General features: G+C 41.5%; 1 protein-coding gene across 1 annotated transcript in view; it reads right to left on the bottom strand.

Annotated features, from left to right (window-relative positions):
- Positions 1-24,043, bottom strand: part of LOC129644204 (antigen WC1.1-like) — a 55,317-nt gene extending 31,274 nt beyond the window's left edge. The window contains exons 1-7 of the mRNA XM_055569717.1: positions 23,971-24,043; positions 19,891-20,211; positions 10,528-10,836; positions 10,117-10,434; positions 5,913-6,005; positions 5,499-5,813; positions 4,071-4,385 (exon numbers count right to left, since the gene is read on the bottom strand). Coding sequence (XP_055425692.1) covers positions 4,071-4,385; positions 5,499-5,813; positions 5,913-6,005; positions 10,117-10,434; positions 10,528-10,836; positions 19,891-20,211; positions 23,971-24,043 — 1,744 coding nt within the window. The remainder of the gene's footprint in view (positions 1-4,070; positions 4,386-5,498; positions 5,814-5,912; positions 6,006-10,116; positions 10,435-10,527; positions 10,837-19,890; positions 20,212-23,970) is intronic.
- Between the last annotated feature and the right edge of the window lie 970 nt (positions 24,044-25,013).

Genomic DNA, 25,013 nt, shown 5'->3' with positions numbered 1-25,013 from the left:
ACCAATACACTATACTAAGGCATATATATGGAATTTAGAAAGATGGTAACAATAACCCTATATACGAGACAGCAAAAGAGACACTGATGTATAAAACAGTCTTTTGGACTCTGTGGGAGAGGGAGAGGGTGGGATGATTTGGGAGAATGGCATTGAAACATGTATAAAATCATATATGAAATGAGTCGCCCGTCCAGGTTCGATGAACAATACTGGATGCTTGGGGCTGGTGCACTGGGACGACCCAGAGAGATGGTATGGGGAGGGAAGAGGGAGGAGGGTTTGGGATGGGGAACACATGTATACCTGTGGCAGATTCATGTTGATATATGGCAAAACCAATACAATATTGTAAAGTTAAAAAATAAAATAAAAATTAAAAAAAATAAAAAAGTGAATGAATAAGTTAAAATAATTTTATATAGAACTTAGAATATAGTGATTTAGAGGAGTCCTAAAGATGAGAGATGAGAAAGAGAAGAAAAAGGAGGAGAGGGAGAAGAGATACAGTGACAGAGAGACAGAACTGCAGAAGTAATATCTGAAGTTATAACAATAGAGAACTTTTTAAAAAAAATAAATGAAGGAGTACGAAAACCCCCACTCTTGGTAAAGCTGCTGAAAATCAAAAGGAAAATCTGGAATAATAACAGATTTATTTAATACAAAACAAGGAAAAATAAGGAAACAAAAAGGAACATAAAGCAGGTGGATCAATTAAAAACAAATGGCAGATACCAACACATCAATATCAGTAATTGCATTTACAGTAAATGGATTAAGATAAAACAAAATTGACACAAATGTTACTTGCAAAATGCCCACCTTATATTATGAAAGCAAAGAATGTTTGAAAGTAAAACGGTGGAAAAAATGTACTAACTGTAACAAAACTGGAGTAGCTAAATCAATGTCCCAGAAAGTAGACTTTAAGCCAAGATACACTAATTGAATTAAAGAGGGAATTTTCATGATTATAATGAGATGCACCTTTAATAAAGATATTTTAGACAACAAAATTCAAGAAAGGTAACAGAACATAATTTTGAAACATACTTGTCAGAGTGAAAAGAAGAAATAGACAAAATCACAATCAAAATGGGGGATTATTACCATATCTTTTTCAATAGCATGCAGACCAAACATACAAAAAACAAAGAAGAATACAGTAGATGTACAACAACATAATCAGCACATTTGACTAAGTAACACAGAGAGCAATGCACCCAACAATGCAAGAGTTCACATTACTGTAAATGCACTAAGAACTTTTATCAAAATGACCATATAATAGGACTAAAATCTTTCACTCTTTGAATTCATACTTTGAATATTTGAATTCATACTTTGAATATTTACTGTGACCACAGTGGAATAAAATTAAGAACTAATAAGAAAATATTTATAGCCACTTCTATTTGGGGAAATTCAGTGAGATCCTTCCAAACACCACCTGAGTCTGGGAATAAATTTAAAACTTACAATGATAATAAACACGAGATAATTGTATGATAAATTCCTCTAGTGAAGCTCAAGTCATGCCTAAGGGAAATTTATACCCTAGATTTAGAGAAGAGGAAAGACTGAAAGTGAAAAAAAGTAAGCTTCCAATTAAGAAACTAGATGAGAAATTCAAGAATGTAGAATGTTGGGGTTAATTTAAAAAGGACCAAAAATTAATAGAAAAGAAGATAGGCATAAGATAGATAATATAGAAGAAAACCCTTTAAACGTGGCTCATTGGAAATTGATGAACACTGAGCAATACTAATGCAGAGCAGAGAGTAAATGAAGTTGACAATACCAAGAATGAAAAGGGACATCAGTATAAATCATACAGATATTTTGGTCATAGTTTTTGTGCTGGTGTTTGTTTGTTTTTTGGCTGTGCTGTTGCTCATGGGATCATAGTTCCCAGCTCAGGGATTAAACTTGGACCCATGACAGTGAAAGCCCAGAGATTTAACCCCTGGAGTACATAGCTTTATTAGTACAATTTATACATTTAATGTGGATAAGTACACATAAAGTGTCAATTTCTCTACAGCCTTGCCAACACTAAGTGTCTTTAAAAAAAAAGTCATTCTGACATGTGTGAGATGATATCTCTTTGTGGTTTTAATTTACATTTCCCTGATGATTGACAACGTCAAGCATTTTTTTATATACCTATTGCCATTTGTATGTCTTCTTTAGAGAAATGTCTATTGAAGCCCTTGGCCAATTTTTTAATTGAGTTATTAGGTTGTAAGTTTGTTGGGTTTTTTTCTCTTAAGTTATAGAAGTTCCTTATTTTTGGAAATTAATACCTTATATCATTTGTGCTAGCTTGCTTTTTCACTCTGTTGATCTTTTATTTGATTTGTGGAAGCTTTTTAGTTTGCTATATTCCCACTTGTCTATTTTTGCTTTCTTGCCTGTACCTTTGATGTCATATCCATGAATTCATGAAACAATGTGCTTTATTTTGTGATGGAGCTAAGATATCACATATCTAAAATGTAATTCCTATCTAGTGATGATGTTTCACCATCACATATAGTAAAATAAATTCAGATAAATAAATAAGTTTTAAATTAGGTTTTGAATATTCTTTAGTGGAACTATTAAATTGTTTGCAGAAAATAAAACTTGATTCAATGTTATTTTGAGATGAAGAATGGCATTTGAAACATTGCACTAAAGGCAGAAGTCAAAAAAGTAAAACATTACAGATTTGATCACATAACCCACCCATACACATATACAACCTTAAAAATATATGTAAAATATGGGGAAAATCTTACAAAAATATTTAAGAGAAACAGTAAGTGATGTTTGTTTATAAAGAGTTCCTATGAATAAATAAGAAATTTTAAAACATTGTAGAGAAAAATATTGTCATGAAAGATATCTTAAGACAGTGGGGTCACTAAGAGTCGGACATGACTGAGCGACTTCACTTTCACTTTTCACTTTCATGCATTGGAGAAGGAAATGGCAACCCACTCCAGTGTTCTTGCCTGGAGAATCCCAGGGATGGGGGAGCCTGGTGGGCTGCCATCTATGGGGTCGCACAGAGTTGGACACAACTGAAGTGACTTAGCTTAGCTTAGCTTATAGGAAAGAACATAATATTTTTGTATATAGTGTTTGTGAAAGTCACTCAGTCATGTCCAACTCTTTGTAACCCCATGGAGTATAGAGTCCATGGAATTCTCTAGGCGAGAATACTGGAGTGGGTAGCCATTCCCTTCTCCAGGGGGTCTTCCCAACCCAGGGATCAAACCCAGGTCTCCCACATTGCAGGCAGATTCTTTACCAGCTGAGTCACAAGGGAAGCCCAAGAATACTGTAGTGAGTAGCCTATCCTTCTCCAGTGGATTTCCCAGACTCAGGAATCAAACCAGGGTCTCCTGCATGGCAGGCAGATTCTTTACCAGTTGACCTACCAGGGAAGCCCTTATGTGGATAAAAAACCATGATGCTATGAAGAAAATAATACTCTCTTTTAAAATTAAGTATTTATTAGGTTGTGCTGAGTCTTAGTTGCAGCATGCAAATTCTTACTTGTGGGATCATAAGAGAAAAAATTGTAACTGCATGTGGTGATGGATATTACTGTATGTGTGGTGATTTACCAATATGTACAAATACATAAACACTATGTTTTACACTTAGAACTAATATAATGTTATGAGAATTATGTCTCAATTAAAATTTTTAACAAACAAGGTTGGAATATGCAGACTAAATTAGTTTCATTCTTACCTCATTTAAGCTTCTCTGGTGGCTCAGACAGTAAAGAATCTGACTGCAGTGTAGGAGACCCGATTTTCATACCTGGGTCAGGATGATCCCCTGGAGAAGGGAATGGTAACCCATTCCAGCATTCTTGCCTGGAGAATCCCATGGACTGAGGAGCCTGGCGGGCTACAGTCCACGTGGTCGCAAAGAGCACAACTGAGCAACTAACATTTTCACTTTATATCATTTGTGGACCCAAATTAAACTCATCACTTAGATTTTAAAATATCAAATCTCACTGCATCCTACAGGGTTGGGAAAGACACACAGAAATAGTAAGTCACCTGCACACAAGATATAGGCTTCCTCCTTTGGAGAGCATGAAGTGTAATTCCAAGGGTCAGAAGGACACTGCCAGAGAGAGGTGTCAGTTTTCCGACAGCGGATTCCATCCACCCACCGGGGTCTAGAACCTTCCCTGAGACCAACAGAAGAGTTGAGGGTTCCACTGTCCCCACAGCCAAGCTGTCTGCAGATCATGGACACAGTGATGTCTTCCATGGGGTTGTGGCAGACACTGCCCCAGGTCCCGTTGTAGAAAACTTCCAGCCACCCAGCACACTGCTGGTCCTCACTCACCATCCTGAGGGCCAGGAACTCTAAGGTTGAAAGGGGAGGAGACAGGACACAGTGAAAACTTTGCTGGATGTTCTAGGTTTTCCTTTCTTCTAGAAATGGTAAACATTCATCTCTGACCTTGTTCAACAGATACCCACTAGATGACAAGACTGACATCGCCTCCCTTTTAACTGACTTTGTCCATTTGTGTCTGTCTTTCTATTTCTACCACAATGGTGTAGTGGATATGAACTTAGAGGAAGACCAAACTGTGTGGGCGCTAGTCAGGGAGGGGCAGCTGAATTCTGCTTTCTAAGAAAATCTTTGAAGAGTATGTTAAGGGATGTGATGTGGATATTAGGGAGATAGGCAGAATAATTAACCCCAAAAAGTCCACATCCCAATATCTGCAACCTGTGAATATATTACCAAACCTGACAAGAGGGATTTACAGATGTGATTAAGGTAAGGACCTTGGGATGGTGAGATGATGTATTAACAATATGAGCCCAGTCTAATCACATCCTTAGACCCACTATCTTTAAACGTGGAATACTTTTTTTAGCTCCAGCTAGAAAGAGAGATGTGACTCTAGATAATGGTTGGAGGCCTGCAGCATAACTGGTCTGATAATGAATGAAGGGTGCTGTGAAGGAAGGAATGTAGGTGGTTTCAAGAAGTTTGAAAAGGCAAGAAACAGATTCTCCCCTAGAGCCGCAAAAGTGATGCGGCCCTGCTGAAGCCTTGATCCCAGCCCAGTGAGATCCCTGCTGGACATCTAAGCCAAAGAAGAGTAAGGAAATAAATATATGCTGTTTTAAACCACTAATTGGTAAATTGTTAGTGAAGCAAACAGAAACTAGTACCGTGGGTTCAAATTTTTTGTATGTAACTGGAGACAGAGAGAGCCCTGCTTTCAAGAAAAACTGTAAGAAATGGTTCTCCCAGGAAACACTGCTGAGAAGAAAGGACCAGAACCTCAGCTGCTGCAGAAGGAAGTGAAAGGACCCCATCTTCACGTCTGCTGGAAAGACAGGCTTCATGGGAGGAAGCCTCCTTCTCTGGTCCTTTCAGCATCTCTCCCTCAGGGCTCAGACCCCCGTCCTCCAGGGCCCCACCCCTCCTCCAGCCTGTGGACAGTGTGCAGCACAGACCTGAGCAGATGACCCCCGCGTCCTGCTTGTGTCTGCAGTCGTGCCGCCCCCAGCCTCGGGAAGGACACCTCCACACGTGGGACTCCTTTCCTGTGCAGTTCAGGTCGTCCAGCCAGATGGGCCCTGATCCTGCCCCGAAGTGAGCAGACCCCGTGGCATTGAGGGCTTCTCCACAGCCCAGCTGCCTGCACACCACGCGGGCATCGTCCAGGTCCCAGCCGTCATCACAGATGGTGCCCCAGGAGCCCTGGTCAAGGATCTCCACTCTCCCGGCGCAGGGACCGGCTCCGCCCACTAGGCGGAGCTGTCTGTTGTCTGAGGAGAGAGAAATGGGACAATGGGGCCGTGAGCCCCATTGGGGCTCAGGAGAGCCCCAATGAGAAAGAAGGGTCTTCTCTCCTGTGGGACCCTTACCTGAGCAGTAGGGGGCGCTCTCCACTGAAGCCGCAGAGCCTGCTGGTTCTGCCATAGAGTAGTTGCACTGGGGCAGCACCTGGGTCCGGTTTCCTGAAGAAACAACAATGATCAGAAGTCTGGTAGGGTGAAGAACAGGAAACTGAATTAAGGGAAATAATGACCTACTGATGGAGCCTAAGATGAAAGCTGTGACCCAGCAGTAAATTATCATACTCTTAGTGTTCACCTTCTCCCTGGAGAGTTCTGCTTCTGACAGTACCACAATCTCTGTTTTAACCCTAGTGTTGCTGTAAGAATGAGTTAAGTAAGTTGTATCCCTAAATTTATCCCTGTGCTATGCTTAGTCACTCAGTCATGTCCGACTCTTTGTAACCCCTTGGACTATAGCCCACCAGTATCCTCTGCCCATAGGATTTTTCAGGCAAGAATATTGGAGTGGGTTGCCAAGCCCTCCTCCAGGGAGGATCTAGGGATCTAAATCTAGGGATCAAACCTAGGTCTCCCACACTGCAGGTGGATTTTTTACCATCTGAGCCACCAGGGAAGCCCAAATCTATCCCTAAGTAAAAGCAAAACAAAATTCCTTCTGAAGGATTTCTACAATTTCTTCAATGTATATCTTTAAAACAAACACTAATATAAAATAGATCTCATGAAAAATGGAAAGGAAAAAGGAGACATTAGAAAGAATTTCTCAGAATTTTCAGCTGCTAGAGTTACCTGATGAGAATATATATAGCCACGGTTAAAGTGCTTATGGAATTAACTGACAAAATGTGTATCTTTGCAGAGAAATGATAACAAAAGCCAAATACTTCTAGAGCTGAAAAACTTGTTAGCTGAAATTAAGAACTAAAGAATAAGTGTAGTCACAGATTAGCTCAACATAAAGTAGAAACATAAAAATGCAAAATCAGAGGATATTCTTCAATTAATTCAGGTCACATAGCAAGAGTTCTGGTCATATTGTTGTATGGCAGTTTTTCCAAAAAACTTGGTTCACTTCAGTTCAGTCCCTCAGTCATGTCCAACTCTTTGTGACCCAATTAACTGCAGCTTGCCAGGCTTCCCTGTTCATCACCAGCTTCTGGAGCTTGCTCAAACTCATGTCCATCAAGTCGGTGATGCCATCCAACCATCTCATCCTCTGTCATCCCCTTTTCCTCCTGCCCTCAATCCTTCCCAGCATCAGGGTCTTTTCCAATGAGTCAGCTCTTCTCATCAGGTGGCCAAAGTATTGAAGATTCAGCTTCAGTATCAGTCTTTCCAATGAATATTCAGGACTAATTTCCATTAGGATCCACTGGTTTGATGTCCTTGCAGTCCAGGGGACTCTCAAGAGTCTTCAACACCACAGTTCAAAAGAACCAATTCTTCGGTGCTCAAATTTCTTTATGGTCCAACTCTTACATCCATACGTAACTACTGGAAAAATCACAGATTTGACTAGATGGACCTTTGTCAGCAGAGTAATGTCTCTGCTTTTTAATATGCTGTCTAGGTTGGTCATAGATTTTCTTCCAAGGAGCAAGCATCATTTAATTTCATGGCTGAAGTCACCATCTGCAGTGATTTTGGAGCCCAAGAAAGTAATCTGTCACTGTTTCCATTGTGTCCCCATCTATTTGCCATGAAATGATGGGACTGGATACCATGATCTTTGTTTTTTGAATGTTGAGTTTTAAGCCAGCCTTTTCACTCTCCTCTTTCACTTTCATCAAGAGGCTCTTCAGTTCCTGTTCACTTTCTGCCATAAGGGTGGTGTCATCAGCATATCTGAGATTATTGATATTTCTCCTGACAATCTTGATTCCAGTTTTTGCTTCATCCAGCCCAGCATTTCACGTGATGTACTCTGCATATAAGTTAAATAATCAGGGTGACTATATACAGTCTTGACGTACTCCTTTCCCAATTTGGAAACAGTCTGTTGTTCCATGTCCAATTCTAACTGATGCTTCTTGACCTGCACACAGATTTATCAGGAGGCAGGTAGGTGGTCTAGTATTTCCATTTCTTTAAGAATTTTCCACACATTGTTGTGATCCATACAGTCAAAGACTTTGGCATAGTCAATAAAGTAGAAGTAGAGGTTTTTCTGGAACTCTCTTGCTTTTTCTGTGATCCAACAGATGTTGGCAATTTGATCAATATGAAAAGGTAAAACTTAGTATCTGAAGAAAAAAATATGTACTTAATTTTGCTTATGACTTTGGGTCATTAATCTGGAAAAAACTCAGTTTGGCAGTCTTTCGGTGGCGTCTTTCAGTGCTGCAATTAGATGTCACCTGGAGCTGAAGTCATTTAAAGACTTGACTGAACTCTGGTTCTGTAAGGGAATTCCCAGAACTGTTCTAAGGATAAAGGAACATCATGTCTTCAACTGAACTCAGAAAGAGTTTACATATTCAGGAAGAAATGGGGCAGAAGGGGAACAGAGAAGGAAGGACACACACACACAGATTAAGGCAAAATATTGATACTCACATTTAGAAACCCAGGTAAAGGTCATAAAGGAACTTTTATATTGTTTTCCCAACATTTTTATGTCTCAACATAGATCAAAATTGAAAGAATTAAAAGATGAAAACAAGTCAAAGAGAATTCATTGCCAGGACACTTTCACAAAAATACTCATAACATCAAAAATAAAATACCTAGGAGAAATCCTAGTATAAGATGGGCAAAACCTCTGAAATTCAGAATCTAACCGAATGGAGGGATGTATTATGTCAATGATTTGGAAAACTCAACATTGTCAATGTCAATCATCCTCAAATTTCTATGTCTACTATCAAATTTTTAAATCTAATCTCAATGATACCCTTAAACTTTTCTTTTGGTGAAAAATGACAAACTGATTTCTAAATTCATACAAAATACAAGCAACCAAGAATGAACAGCACAGTTGGTAAGAAAAGCAACAATATTACAGGAGTTAATATAAAGTAACTCTTGTATATTAAAATTATTCAGACTAACTACAAAGTTTGAAACTCGGGGAGATGGTGAAGGACAGGGAAGCCTGGTGTGCTGTTGTCCATGGGGTCACAAAGAGTCAGACATGACTTAGAGATTGAACAACAACTACAAAGTTATGATAATTAGGAAAATGCCGTATTTGTGCAAGGATAGACAAATGATAACATGGAACAGAATAGAGAGTCTCAAATAAGACAGACATAATTGCCCTTCTGCTTATGACGAATGCAGCACTGCAGTGGGGAAGAGTCTTTTCAGAAGAAGATTCTGAGTCAGTTGGATGTCCATATGAAACCTGACCCTTATCTTACACAGATATCAATCCCAGAAGGAATGCACAATAATATGCAAGAGAAAAATGATAAAATTTCCATAAGATACTCTTAGAGAATGTTTTTAAGATCTTAGAGTAGACAAAATTCTTTTTTAAAGCATATAAGAAGCATTAAATGTACAGAAAAATGCTGGTAAGTCATATTTACATAAGATTAAGAAATGAGTTCATCAAAGGACACCATTTGATTAAGAAAATGAAAATAAAAGACCAAGGGTTAAACATGGAAAATAAGTAACAAATATTTGCATCCAAAGACATTGTCATGGTAAGTTGTAATATCGTATTTGTAACAGTCAAGAACTGGAAATAACTCAGATTTATACTGTCAGTAGAATGGATCAGTACATGGCCATGTGATCATTCAAAGCATACTCTACAGTAATAAAAAAAAATAAAGTGCTACAATATACAACATCATGTGTGCATCCCAAACGTAATTTTGAGTCTATGAAATTAGATACAAAAGATGAAATATACAGGATCATTTTATATAAAGTTCAAACATTGATAAAACTATGTTAGTAGAAGTTTGGCAAGCCCTTTTCCCCATCGAGGAGGCAGGACACAGTTACTGGGGACGACAGTGACTGTGGTGCTGGGACATTCTCTGTGTTGCTCTGGGTTGGGGTTCATACTGAGGTCTATACTTAACCACTCCTACATTGTTTTCTATGATTTTATGTAGGCAACAATGTTGCTTAAAAATATATTATTCCCCTTCACACTTCTTGCTCTGACCTGAAAAATGAATGAACAATGAGAAGATCCATATTTCACCACAAAATCTCTGACTTTGAAGCCCATTTAACCTCATTCTCTACTCTTGGAGACATTTCACTCCAGGAGCATCCTGAGTACCAGTAGCCCTTCCCTCTCTCTTACCTGAGCAGATCACAGAGGCCGTGTTGCCATGGGAACAGTCAGGACCACCCAGGGCAGTCACAGGACAACTCCATAGGAAGGACTCAGCCCCGGAGCAGTGAAATCGGGCTGTTAGGATCTGATCACCTCCTTCCACCAACTGTGGTCCTCCAGGGGTGGAGATGGCAACTCCACAGCCGAGCTGACGACAGACAACATTGGCATTGGCCAGACTCCAGTGGGAGGCACAGAGCACTCTCCACTGTCCATAAATGTTCATCTCCACCTGCCCCTCACACTGAAAGGAGCCGTTTGTCATGAGCCGGACTTCTGAGTATGCTGGTAGAAGAAGACAGAGTTTCAGCAAAATCACATGAGTTTCTCACCTGAGCAGGGTGTTCACAGAGGTGAAAGGCATGACCTGCGTCTCACCTGAACAGACAACCTGAGCAGCTCCACTGGGGTGACAAGTGCCCCCTGGACAGGGCACTCTGGGACAGACCGAGAGCTCAGGCTCCTCCCCCTCACACTTGAACTCTTCAGCCCAGACCTGGCCATCAGACTCTCTGAAAAGCTCATGTTCCTGGACAGACACAGCCTTGCCACACCCCAGCTCTGCACAGATGACCTGGGCAGTGGGGAGTGTGAAGTTCCCATCAGACACTGGGATCCAGGCTTCTCCAGAATACACTTCTACTCGCCCTGAGCAGGGTCCATCCCCTCCAGCCAGATGCACAAATCCTAAGAGGAAACAACAACAAGACCAGTGAGTGTTCCTGGTACTGACTTGGCAACTGGAAACCACACATCACAGGCAGTGGAGTGAAAGTTTTCGTTTTAGGAGTGGAGCATGTAGAGAGTCTTTGACAGTTAGTGTCATCATTGAATTTTCATCAGCAGGTTTCTAAAGAGAAATCCAGGAGGATTACAAGGTCAGTTTGGAATGGTTGAATCCCAAGAACATACACTTTGAAACTGGTTAGAAATGTGAATTCCTTGGTCTAGGAGCCTGGAAACTACAGAGCCCAATTCAGATCACTGGAATGGCTGAATACTGGAAACATGCGTTTTAGTGTTGGTTGGAGAAGTGAATTTCTCACTTACCAGCTTAGGACCTACATACAGATCCAAGGACACTGTATAATATTTAGGCACTTAAACTTGAACATAGAGATATGTAGACCAGAAACCACCGAGAGGGACATGGGCTATGAGATTAGAGACCTAGCATCCAGACAAGCTTAGAAGCTTTCATGGGACTTGTGGGGCTAATATTCTGACCAGTTTTCTCTCCCAGAAGCTAGTCCTCAAGTGACTTAGGTTAAGGAAAGTCCTGAGGCTGGATCGATGAGGGCATGCCAACCTGTAGATCGGTGACAGCTCCAGAGAAGAAATATGGACACTATCACTAATTCACGTTTATGGCATCACATCTTGTTTTTCTGATATTTTTGATGCCAAAAAATTTCATGAATTCCTTCAGTGACCTCAGTGGGAAGGAAAATGAGTTAAGAAAACTCAAAGAGTCATAGAGAGAGAGTCCCAGCCATCTCTCTTGAAATCCTAGGATTTGTCAAAGAATCTGGGGGAGAGTGTGCTCTCAGTGGGATTTTACCAGATAGCTGAGTTTCCACATCGTCTCCTATTAAAGGTTTTTCTTCTCAAACAGGACTCATAGAAAATGTTAAGGGCTGATAATAATTGATTTTAATACTATCATTGTACTAACTCTAACCACAGAAAAATATGCATTCTTCTCAAGCACACATGGAATAGTCTCCAGGCTAGGTTACAATTAAGCCTTAATAAATTCAAAAATATTAAAATAATTCCAAGTATCTTACATGACCATAATGGAATAGAACTAAAATTCAATAATGATCAGAAAACAGGAACTCATGAATATGTAAAAATTAAACCACACACTCATATTTTAACATTGTTTTCCTCTTTCTATAAAGAATGCTATTTAGATAAGAATTGCATTAAATCTATAGATCACTTTGAGAAGTACAGGCACTTTAACAATACTAATTCTTTCAGGCCAGAAACACAGAATGACTTTCCATTGATCATATTGTCTTTAATTTCTTTCACGAATGTTTTACAATTCTAAAAGAAGATGGCATGTTGCCAAAAAGAAGGAGGAAGAAGGAGAGAGGAGGAAATGAGCAAACATGCCATAATTTGGAGAGTTCCAAGTTGAAAAAGCCTCAATATGGATAAATACGCAAATATTTGTGGCAAACACTTGTTGAATAGGTTGTTAGCATACTACATCACCCTCTGCTCCTCATCTACCACCTAAACTGCTATCCTTTCTCATTTCTCCCACTTCAGACAAGCAAGCACCATTTTAAAAGACACTGATGGATGGAAAAGAAAATCAGAAAGGGTAGCTACTGCTGAAGAAGTAGGATGTAGGTGGGGTATATGGCATGCACGGTGTTATCAAGGAAGTTCTGAAACTAAAGGAGGAAAACCAAAATAAAAGTTCATCATTTGGTCATCAAAGGAACACATTTTGAACTGAATGAAGATAACCCAATGAAAAAACTTTATGTAATTCATCAAGTACAATTCCCTGATTTCTGGGTGTGTTCTGATTCTTTACTTCTGAAGTTCTTCCTCGTAAAGGACTGCTTAGTGATGCCCAACACCCAACCAAAAAATTATTAGAATTTCCAAACGAGAGAATGTAACCCATAACACATTTTTTAAAAACAATCATTTAAAGCAGCTTCAGAAATTACAGAAATGATTGAATTGACTGAAGAGCTCCTTAAATGCCTAATATCAATATGCTTAATGAAGCATAAAAATAAGCAGGGAGAAAACTAGGAAAAATAAACAAATGAGACTTCTGAAACTGAAAAATATAGTATTGGAATGAACAATTATTTGGATTAAATACACAAGAGACTAGACATTGCAGAATAAAAGAACTGGGAAGTAAAACACAGCAGTAGAGACTATCTAAACTGAAACCAAAGAGTAAAAAGGCAGAAAAATATGAATGGAAACTCAATGGCATGTAGGATAATATAAAAATATATAAAATATGTGTATTTGGAGATTCAGAATAAGGGATGTGCAGAAAAATATTAAGAAAAGATTAATGACATTTTCCCAAAGTTATTGAAAACTGTAAACCCACTGATCCAAAAAGCTAAACAAACCCCAAACAAGATAATGAAACCATTCTCAGAAAACTTGACAATGTAATTACTGAAATTCATTGGTAAACAAACGAACAAAAATATGTTAAGAGCAGCCAGGGAAGTTTGACACATTATATACAGGGAACAAAAGGATAAGTATTATGTACTGACTTTTTTTTGGAGGCAATGAAAGTCAGATGACAATGTAAGAGCATATTTAAAGTATTGGGATTGGGCATTGTTACCCTAAAATTGAATCAGGTATGAAAATACTTTTCAAAATGAATGAAAATTAAAATGATTTCAGGTAAATGAGAGATGATAGAATTGGAGGCCACCAGACACACACTACACAAAACCGCCTCAGAAAGTTCTTCAAGCTAAAGGGAGATGACAGCAGATGAAAAATGGATCCTCTCAAAGCTATAGAGACTGTGCTAAATGTTGATCTTCTCTTAGAAGATTTAAGGCAAAAATATTAGCAACAAACTATAAGATTCATAATAAATTTATAAATAGAATGTATGACAATGATAGAACCAAAGACAAGAACAGGAAAGTGGAAGAAAAGTATAGTGACTGACATTGCATGTTGTGACATAATATCATTGCAAGGTAAAATGTAATTGAGGATTAATAATTCAACATTGGGCTTTCCTGGTGGTTCAGTGCTGAAGCCTCCACCTGACAATGCAGGAGACGTGGGTTCAAACCGTGGTCTAGGAAAATCCCACGTACCACAGAGCAACTAAGCCTGTTCACCAAAACTAGTGAGCCTGCACTCTAGAGCCCAGGGGCCACGACTACTGAAGCTTGTGCACCATAGAGCCTGTGCACTACAGCAAGAGAGGCCACCGCAATGAGAAACTCATGCCTGCAACTAGAGAGCAGCCTCTGATCTCCACAACTAGAGAAAAGCCCATGCAGCAGTGAAGACCCAGCCAGCAAAAAATAAAAATTACTTTAAAAAATTTTTTAATTAAACATTATAATCACCTAAAAATCTGATATGATTAATAAACCAATACAGTATTTAAATTAAAATGATAAAATATACTCGAACATTAAAATAAGAACAAAGATAAAACATATAGCAGCTGCTGCTACTACTGCCGTTAAGTCACTTCAGTTGTGTCCGGCTCTGTGCGACTCCATAGATGACAGCCCAACAGGCTCCCCAGTCCCTGGAATTCTCAAGGCAAGAACACTGGAGTGGGTTGCCATTTCCTTCCCCAATGTATAAAAGTGAAAAGTGAAAGTGAATTTGCTTAGTCGTGTCCGACTCTTAGCGACCCCATGGACTGCAGCCTACCAGGCTCCTCCGTCCATGGGACTTTCCAGGAAAGAGTACTGGAGTGGGTTGCCATTGCCTTCTCCAACAAATAGCAGGCAAGTACACTTAAACCCAATTATATCAATAATAACATTAACTATAAATAATTAAAGTACTCCAAATAAAAAACAAGATAATCAGACTAGATAAAATAAGACAAAACAATATACTGTCTACAAACTTATATGTGTTTAAATATAAACACAGAAACATATTAAAGAGGTAAAAATTACATGCCATGCAAACACAAATCAGAGAAAACTCTATATAATATCTAAATTAATATCATACAAAGTCAGACTATAAGACAAAGAATTCATTCAGAGAAAAAGAAACATTTTATGATAATAAAGTCCAAAAGAAATTATATAGTATTGAAACTGGTGGGTTAAAAATAAAGTGATGCTTAGAAGAAAATTTAGAAACTTCATGCTTCCTTGATGATTACATTAGAATAAAAATAGAAACAGAAGGAAATGATCCAAGACTCCACCTCAAGAATCTACAAAAGCACCCACAATCATGACGGAAAAGGAGGAATGAAAACTGAGCATAGAAATCAATTAAGAAGAAAGCAAATACATGATCAAGAAAATCAATACAGTCCATTAGTGATTCTTTTAAAAGGAACATTAACACTGATAATCTTCTAGCAAACCAATTAAGAAAAAAGAGGGAACACATTAACAGCACCAGTAACAAAAGGAGGAATATCATTGTAGATCTTCCCAACATGTAAAGATATGAGATATGAACCAGTGTTACTAATTTGAAAATTTTTTGTAAAATGGGCCAAGTCCTTAAAAACACATTACTTGTGAAACACAATTCACCAAAATCTGATACAAAAAAAGAGAAAAATATGAGTAAACTTATTTGTTAAATAAACAGAATCCATATTACAAAAATTTTCCACTAAGAAAACTGCCAGCTACAAATGCTAGCACTTCCACAGAGCTGAGAAATGACTCCCACAACAGGATAAAAGAAGAGAGGGAGGGAAGGAATGAGGGCAGGAAGGAAGTGTAACACAGAGGCTGTGGTGAATGTAGGAGTTGACCTGCATCTTTCCAACCCTCCCCTCCTGCAATCCTTGCACCTTCATCCCCTCACCATTTTGCACTTCAGTACTGTAGTCCCTGGTGGCTCAGAAGATAATCAAGACTCTGCCTGCAATGCGGGAGACCCAGGTTTGATCCCTGGGTGAGGAAGATCCCCTAGAAAAAGAAATGGCAACCCACTCCAGTATTCATGCCTGGAGAATCCTATGGTCCATGGGGTCACAAAGAGTAGGACAGGACTTAAGGAACTTGGAATGCTTGCACCACAGTCCTTCACAATTTATGTGTTCCCTCCCAGATCTTCCACCTGAACTCCATGAAATCTCCTTGTTATTTCAAATAAGCTTCTCTACATTCTCCTCTGGTCTTTGTTTCCACTCTAGATTTCTCCTAAACACGGTACTTCACTTCCAGCAATCCACTACTGAGGCTGAAATTTCTCTTCCATACCTGACTCCTAAGGTTGAGCAGAAGAAACTCCAAGAATTTTGATTAAAATAATGAAAATACATGCTATTCTAATCTTATTTCTGCTACACCACCACCACTTTGACTTATCTTCACATCATTAAAATATGTCTGAAAATACAGGAAAAAAAAAAACAGACCAGGAGGAGGAAACTAGTGACAAAAAGAGAAAAAGAAGGAACCTGGAACCATTCATAAAAATGTGAGAGTCTAAGTTAGAGCAATGGTAGTCGGAGTGTACAAACCACAATCAGGGTTTAAATATTAGTTCATATCAATTCAGTTCAGTCGCTCAGTCATGTCCGACTCTTTGCAACCCCATGAATCGCAGCACACCAGGCCTCCCTGTCCATCACCAACTCCAGGAGTTCACTCAAACTCACGTCCATCGAGTTGGTGATGCCATCCAGCCATCTCATCCTCTGTCGTCCCCTTCTCCTCCTGCCCCCAATCCCTCCCAGCATCAGAGTCTTTTCCAATGAGTCAACTCTTCGCATGAGGTGGCCAAAGTATTGGAGTTTCAGCTTTAGCATCAGTCCTTCCAATGAACACCCAGGACTGATCTCCTTTAGAATGAACTGGTTGGATCTCCTGGCAGTCCAAGGCACTCTCAAGAGTCTTCTCCAACACCACAGTTCAAAAGCATCAATTCTTCGGCGCTCTGCTTTCTTCACAGTCCAACTCTCACATCCATACGTGACCACTGGAAAACCATAGCCTTGACTAGACAGACCTTTGTTAAATATCAGAGCACTTCCAATTCTTTACTTCTAAGTATATCTTAACTGGAATTAATAACAAGACATCATTATTCTTAGGATAACATTGGAAGTTCTAATTTCACATAAAGTTTCAACATCACACACTCCATTTTCATTCAGATGCTGATTTATCAAAATATGGTTGAGACACCTGTAGTATTTCCACAAATTTATCTTCAGTTGGAACCATGATTATGACATTGTGACAATGAGGAAGGTTACTTGAGATGCCAGAAAACAGGTTTGTTTAAAACAAAAGTTTCTAACTAAAATTCAAATTCACCTTGAAAATAATTTTTTAATAAGAGTGATAAAGAGAATGGAAGAAAACATTTTGAAGAGATGAATAGACTTATGACATAAGTGCTGTAGTGGTTTCACAAATGCATACTTATCAAGCAGTTTTGTATGTCAGGCATACCTCAATAAAGTACTTTTTTTATTTTATTTTATTTTTAAATTTTACATAATTGTATTCGTTTTACTAAATATCTTTTTAAAAAGGAAAAGAATTGTTTCCTTAAGGGCATCAACTAGCATCATCAAAGATCTACTGAAGGTGAGATTAGAAAAGATCACTTTTCCAATGATCTTCCTGTACATAAATACCCAAGATCTGATTGGCTGTGGCTGTTAAGGACCTACTGCAGATGTCTTCAGGGCTCCCCTGTCCCACCATCCCATTAGACGGGGTGCTACTATTCTAAGACCAGCCCTCTACCTTAGGGAATTCACTGTGATAACACAATATCTTCCTCCAGTCCAGTTGTTCTGATGTGATTAATAACCTGGACATCCAATCTGTAATAGTGATAACAACTAGAAGCATCTCTACCAAATACTGTGAGCACCCATTCACACCCTAGTTCCACTGCTGTCTTTCCTGCATCCACCTTGGCATAGGTCAAACACACTTAGGTAGCACTGAGTACTTCTTAGGAGTCACATCAGGTCCTCTTAGCTTCAATTCAGTTCAGTTCAGTTCTTCAGTCATGTCTGACTTTTTGCAACACCATGGACTGCAGCATGCCAGGCCTCCCTGTCCATCACCAACTCCCAGGGTTTACTCTATCTCATGTCCATTCAGTCGGTGATGCCATCCAACCACCTCACCCTCTGTAAACCCTTTCTCTTCCCACCTTCCATCTTTCCCAGCATCAGGGTCTTTTCCAGTGAGTCGGTTCTTCACATGAGGTAGCCAAAGTACTGGAGTTTCAGCTTCAGCATCAGTCCTTCCAATGAACACCCAGGACTGATTTCCTTTAGGAGGGACTGGTTGGATCTCCTTGCAGTCCAAGGGACTCTCAAGAGTCTTCTCCAACACCACAGTGGAAAAGCATCAATTCTTCAGTGCTCAGCTTTCTTTATAGTCCAACTCTCACATCCATATAGGACTACTGGAAAAACCATAGCTTTGACTAGATCGGTCTTTGCTGGCAAAGAAATGTCTCTGCTTTTTAATATGCTGTCTAGGTTGGTCATAGCTTTTCTTCTAAGGAGCAAGCGTCTTTTAATTTCATGGCTGCAGTCACCATCTGCAGTGATTTTGGAGCCAAAAAAAAAAGAAAAAAATCTGTCACTATTTCCACTGTTTCCCCATCTATTTGCCAGGAAGTGATGGGACCAGATGCTATGATCTTAGTTTCTGAATGTTGAGTTTTAAGCCAACTTTTTCACTCTCCTCTTTCACTATCATCAAGAGGCTCTTTAGTTCTTTGCTTTCGGCCATAAGTGTGATGTAATCTGCATCTAAGGTTATTGATATTTCTCCCGACAATCTTGATTCCAACTTGTGCTTCATCAGGTCCAACATTTCTCATGATGTACTCTGCATATAAGTTAAATAAGCCGGGTGACAATATACAGCCTTGACTTACTCCTTCCCCAATTTGGAACCAGTTTTTGTTCATGTCCAGTTCTTACTGTTGCTTCTTGACCCACATACAGATTTCTCAGGATGCAGGTCAGATGGTCTGGTATTCCCATCTCTTGATGAATTTTCCAGTTTGTTGTGATCCACAGAGTTAAAGGCTATGGCATAGTCAATAAAGTAGAAGTAGATGTTTTTCTGGAACTCTTTTGCATTTTCAGTGATCAAACGGATGTTGGCAATGTGACCTCTGGTTCCTCTGTTTTTTCTAAATCCAGCTTGAACATCTGGAAGTTCACAGTTCATGGACCACAGCTTTGTCTAACTCAATGAAACTATGATCCATGCCATGTCTTAGTGGAGAGTTCTAACAAGACATGGTCCACTGGAGAAGGAAAGGCAAACCACTTCAGTATTCTTGCCTTGAGAACCCCATGAACTCTTAGCTTCACTGCCTTTTATACATGATGCACTTCAGCTGCTGTGTTGTAAACTTCAAGACTTCATTTTCCTGCTCCCTCAACATCCTTGCAAATTGGTGTGAGCTCCCCACTTGATTCATCAGGTACACCAGTGTGATGAGATTTTCCCTGCCAAACGTCCCACTTCTGGCCTCCTCTGACTGTGACCTAGGGACATTTAAATGCATCACTGAATTTCTCTCACAGCTTTTCCTTGTGTAACTGCACCATGACTTCGGGTATGGTCACTTGTCCATGGGTCTTCACATGCCCTTTTGGGGTCACCATTGCTTGGTTGAGCCTGTTCTATTGGCACATCACCCACATACCAACCTGATGGAGTGTGGTGACTCTGACTTTTAGGACCAATGAGGATAATAAACCTTGTTGCCTACAACTCTCCTATGACACCACCCCCCCACCATCAATGTAACCACACCCTACTGACCATTATGTCAAAGAATACAGAACAATTACCATGCTGAGACTGGTCACAGAGGTCGAATCCAGAAGCTAATCTGTATGAAACTTTTGACCTCACCTCTGCCTCCTGTGACACATCACAAAGACCCTTCACCCAAGTATGTCCTAAAGGCTGTATCCGTAATCTCGAGTGATTCTGGTAATAAGACAGAGGCTTTTCCTGCTAGAGATCCCCACACAAACCTGACAGGACTTACCTGAGCAGACTACTCCAGCATCCCAGTCGTGGGAAAAGCTATGATTACGATAGTCTTTAATATTAGAATGCCTACAGTCACTGACAGTTGATTCTACCCCTTCACATGAAGTATACGAAAGCCAAATGGGGCCAAGTCCTTGCCCAAAATAAGCCCCTCCAGGAAAACCAATGGCAGCTCCACACCCCAGCTGTCTGCACACTACAGATGCATCCTTCAAGCTCCATCCCATATCATCCACTGTGCCCCATTCTCCTTGGTGCTTCACTTCCACTCTCCCCTCACAGCGGTGGGCTCCATCCTTCAGCCTCAGCTCCAGTACTGCAAAAGAGACGCATGACAGGAAAGATTTTAGGAGACTTAGAGTGGTATAATATTTAAAACATTAGCTCTCTGAGGAGCAAAACAGTGCATGGGATATAGTATTTCCTGACCTTGTTGTATAAACATTTCCAGCATGGCCAACTCTAAACCCCCAATGTGCCATCACTGAACACGGAGCAGGAAGGGAGGCACCAAGTATTTCTCAGGAGCCTGTAGAACCAGCTCCAGGGACACCACCGAGGACAGGCCTTCAGAGACTCTGGATGCTGCCCTCCCTGTAGATGTGCCCAAAGGTACTTAGGGCCCAGCTTCTCCATCTCAGTTGCTCATGGCCCAGGATCCAGGGAGGAATCCTCCCTCTCCTTCCCTGTCCATAGGAAGCATCTCATCCAGCTCAGAAACAGAGGGCTGGGGTAACAGGCTCTAAAATGTCCTGGTTATTCCTGCCATCTGGTGTTCATGTCTTTGGGTAATTCCACACTCCAATGTACCTAGTAACATGCATCTAACAAATGAAATTTGACGAACATGATCAGACGTCACTTTAGTGATTAAGTCATAAGATGACTCTGGTTTCTGCATATAAAAAGGATTTCATTAGTAGGAACATCATAGATGGAGACATTACCAGTGTTCATTTCAGTTCAGTTGCTCAGTCATGTCTGATTCTCTGAGACCCCATGGACTACAGTACACCAGGCCTCCCTGTCCATCACCAACTCATGGAGTTTACTCAGACTCATATCCATTCAGTCAGTGATGCCATGCAAGCATCTCATCCTCTGTCGTCCCCTTCTCCTCCCACCTTCAATCTTTCCCAGCATCAGAAGACTCTATTTTTTATTAAAAAAAAAAAAAAACTAACCAGATATTTTTGCAATTCTGTGATAGCTCAGTTGGTAAAGAATCCACCTGCAATGCAGGAGATCCCGGTTCAAATCCTGGGTCAGGAATATCTGCTGGAGAAGGTATAGGCTACCCACTCCAGTCTTCTCTTGGTCTTCTCTTGTGGTTCAGCTGGTAAAGAATCAGTCTGCAATGCTGGAGACCTGGGTTTGATCCTTGGGTTGGGAACACCCCCTGGAGAAGGGAAAGACTACCCACTCCACTAAGGCCTGGAGAATTCCATGGACTGTGTACAAAGAGTCAAACATGACTGAGTGACTTTCACTTCTTCAATTCTTCAACCATATATTTTGAAGCTGAATAATAAGTGGGCTTCCCAGGTGGCACTAGTGGTAAAGAACCTGTCTGCAAGTGCAGGAAATATAAGAGACTCAGGTTCGATCCCTGGGTCTGGAAGATCCCCTGGAAGAGTGCATGGCAACCCAATTCAGTACTCTTGCCTGGAGAATCCTATGGACAGAGGAGCCTGGTGGGCTACAGTCCATAGGGTCACAAAGAGTCAGACATGACTGAGGCAACTTAACATACACAATACGATGAGTAAACTGAAGAATTCAACACAGAGATTCAACAACAGGGAATTGACCAAGGGAAAGAAAAAGAAAAAAGAATCAATGTGTTAGAAGAAAGATTAGTTGAAAGCATCCAAATAGAGGAGTCAAAAGAGAATGAAAGGAATATAGAAAGCCAGTGGACACCATAAAGAGAAACAATGTATGGACCAGAGTCATAGCAGAAGAAGTGAAGGAGAAAAGAATTAAGGGCTGAGGACTTCCCTGGTGGTGTAGTGGTTAAGAATCCACCTGCCAATGTAGGGGACATGGCTTCAATCCCTGGTCCAGGAAGATTCCACATGCCGCAGAGCAACTAAGCCAGTGTGCCACAGCTGCTCAAACGTGTGCACCTAGAGCCTGTGGTCTCCAGCAAGAGAGGCCACTGCAGTGAGAAGCCTGTGCACTGCAGCAAAGAGTAGCCCCTGCTTCCCACAGCTAGAGAAAGCCCGCATGCAGCAAGGAGACCTAGCACAGCCAAAAATAAATAATTATAAAAAAGAAAGAAAGACAGGCTGCGAATTTCCAAACCTGGGGAAAGATCTGGACATCTAAGTTCAAGAAGCTAATAAGTCACCCCAAAATTTCAATCAAACAACCTTCTCCAAGACTCACAGAGTAAACTGTTCAAATGCAAAGAGAAAGAGAGAATTCTAAAAGTCTAAACAGAAGAAAAAAATGCTGTCACCCAAGAGAACTCCCATATGGAGATCAGCAGATTTGCCCAAAGAAACCTTGCAGACCACAACAGAAGGAGTGGTAACATACTCCACCCTCACTCAGGGGAAAGCAGCTCCCAGGGAGGGAGGGACAGGAGAGGGCACGAGAGAAAGTGCTCACTACAGAGTCACAGCAGATCCTGGGAGGGGAAAGGACCATCCCAGGCCCCCAGCACATCAGGAAATGAGTCACAGAGACCGAGGCAGGGACTTGGAAACTTATACACGTGGGGCTGCACATCAACTGATCTTTACAAACAAGAGGGACAAGTCGTTCATTGGAAGGACTGATGTGGAAGCTGAAACTCCAATACTTTGGCCACCTGATGTGAAGAGCTGACACATCTGAAAAGACTCTGAAGCTGGGAAAGAGAGAAGGTGGGAGGAGAAGGGGACAACAGAGGATGAGATGGTTGGATGGCATCACCGACTCAATGGACATGAGTTTGGGTAGACTCTGGGAGTTGGTGATGGACAGGAAGGCCTGGCGTGCTGCAATCCATGGGATCACAAAGAGTCAGACATCAGTGAGCGACTGAACTGAACAGACAAGAGGTCCCCTCTCCTGGATGCGGGCTTCTCTGCTCCCTAATGGACACCTGGTGGTAACAGGTAAGACCAGCAGGCAGAGCCTCTCACAGGGCCCAGTGCTTGGCAGACATGGCAACAAGCAGAGCGGAGCCCAAGAGATGGGGGAGAGGAGCCAGAGAGAGGCCGGCAGGTGTATGATTATCTCTGATCCAGTTACATGCAGCGGCCATGACACCCAGCCCTGTGGACACCCCGTGTGCTTCACAGACCAACGAACTCACTCCCTCCTCAGCAGCTCTGTTCCTTTCACACAGACAGGCTCCACCTCCCCTCACACACACACACACACACACACACACAGGCTCACACACTCCCCGCCCCCACACACACAGCCTCACACAACCTCACACACCTTCCCACACTCCTCACACACTCCTCACTCACCCTCACTCACCCACACATACTCCTCACACACCTTAATACATCATTTGCACACTCCTCACACACTCCACAAACACATACACTCTTCACACCCACATACACCCTCACACATACACACCCTCACACACACACACTCTTCATGCCCTCACACACACACACCCTCAACACACTCCTCACCTGCACACATACACACACACAATCACAGAGCCTACAGGAGTGAAGACACAGGATGCATGGGGACCCAGAGGCAGTGCTCACACACCAGGCACGTGGAGCATGTGGGAACAGCCAAGAGTCCCAGCTGAGGTCAGTCACTGGAACTTCCACACACTAGGAGCCACTGGGACTCCTAGAAGCTCCCTGAAAACAAGGGAGACTGTGGAGGGGACTTAGGCTGACCCAGCTTGGTCCAGACCAAACCTCACTACTCTGTAAAATCTGCCGCTATGACCAATGGACCCCCCATAGGAGATGGACCAGTATTCACATCAGCATGGTTCTTTTTTGGTCAAAAACACTGAGGCTCTGCTCCAGAACTCCAGACACCTTTCCCTTCACCAAGGCATGCACTGCCTGGTTTGGACCCAGGACAGAGGGGCAGCTCTTACCTTGACCACCCACCACGGTGCCGAGGAGGAGGACACAGAGTCCCCGCAGGGAGAGGTGTCTGCCCAGAGCCATCCTGACCCCACGTCCTCAAGGTCACAGTCCCAGCTGCAGGATCAGCCTGTGAGGAGGTGTCAGGGTGCCAACCGGGGTTATATAGACCACCCCTTACACCCTCTCCTCCTGAGAGCCAATAGCAACACCTTTCACCATTTCAGGCACTATCGGAGGCTGCATCTGCCACTTTCTGAAGCTCAGACACCAATGAGCTTCTGAATCTTCAACATCTCCTTATATGAGCAACACGGTCCTTTGACCTCCTGCTTCCGTAGTCCTGACTGCTGGGTCCCACCAGTGGGACTGGGGTAGAAACGGTTCATCAAAAATCATGAGTGCCTTTCTCTCCCCTCATCACCCTGGTCAATATCTGCAGACTGAGATCTCACAGGGTCTGGGTGTGGGATCTGTTGACCCGTGAAGAATAACTTTTGAAGAATCGAGCATTGATCTTCCCCGGCACTGAGCTCAGGGTGGAAGCAGAGAACTACAAGAAGTCTTGAAATACAAGAGTATTTATCAGGTCAGCAGAAAATGAGGACCAGGAGTACAGGAATTCACAGGTGACTGTGGAGGCATGAAGTGAGACCCAACAAGTTGGGGGGATGATATTGCAGGGTTTTCCCCCTTCTCAGAGTGATCTAGAGACTGGGTCCTGGAGCACGTGCCTGCGTGCTCAGTCGTGTCTGACTCTTTGCAACCCCTGCACTGTAGCTCGCCAGCCTCCTCTGTTCAGTGGATTTCCCAAGCAAGAATACTGGAGAGGGTTCCCATTTCCTTCTAAAGGGATCTTTCTGACTCAAGGATCAAATCTGCTTCTCCTGCATTGGCAGGCGGGTTCCCTATAGGGACATTCAGACATGTTAAATCCCTTTCCCTTTACTGCATTTCATTTTATGTGAAGTATCTCTTTCAGCTAGTCACTAAATGATGCTGACAGAGAGAAAGAGATTGCTATTAAAGGAAACAAAGAGAAAGTAGGAGTCGT

The sequence above is a fragment of the Bubalus kerabau genome, chromosome 1 (genome assembly GCF_029407905.1).
Source record: "Bubalus kerabau isolate K-KA32 ecotype Philippines breed swamp buffalo chromosome 1, PCC_UOA_SB_1v2, whole genome shotgun sequence".
NCBI lineage: Eukaryota > Metazoa > Chordata > Mammalia > Artiodactyla > Bovidae > Bubalus > Bubalus kerabau.
Note: the sequence above shows the minus strand (reverse complement) of the source record. Positions and strands in the feature narration are given on the sequence as shown.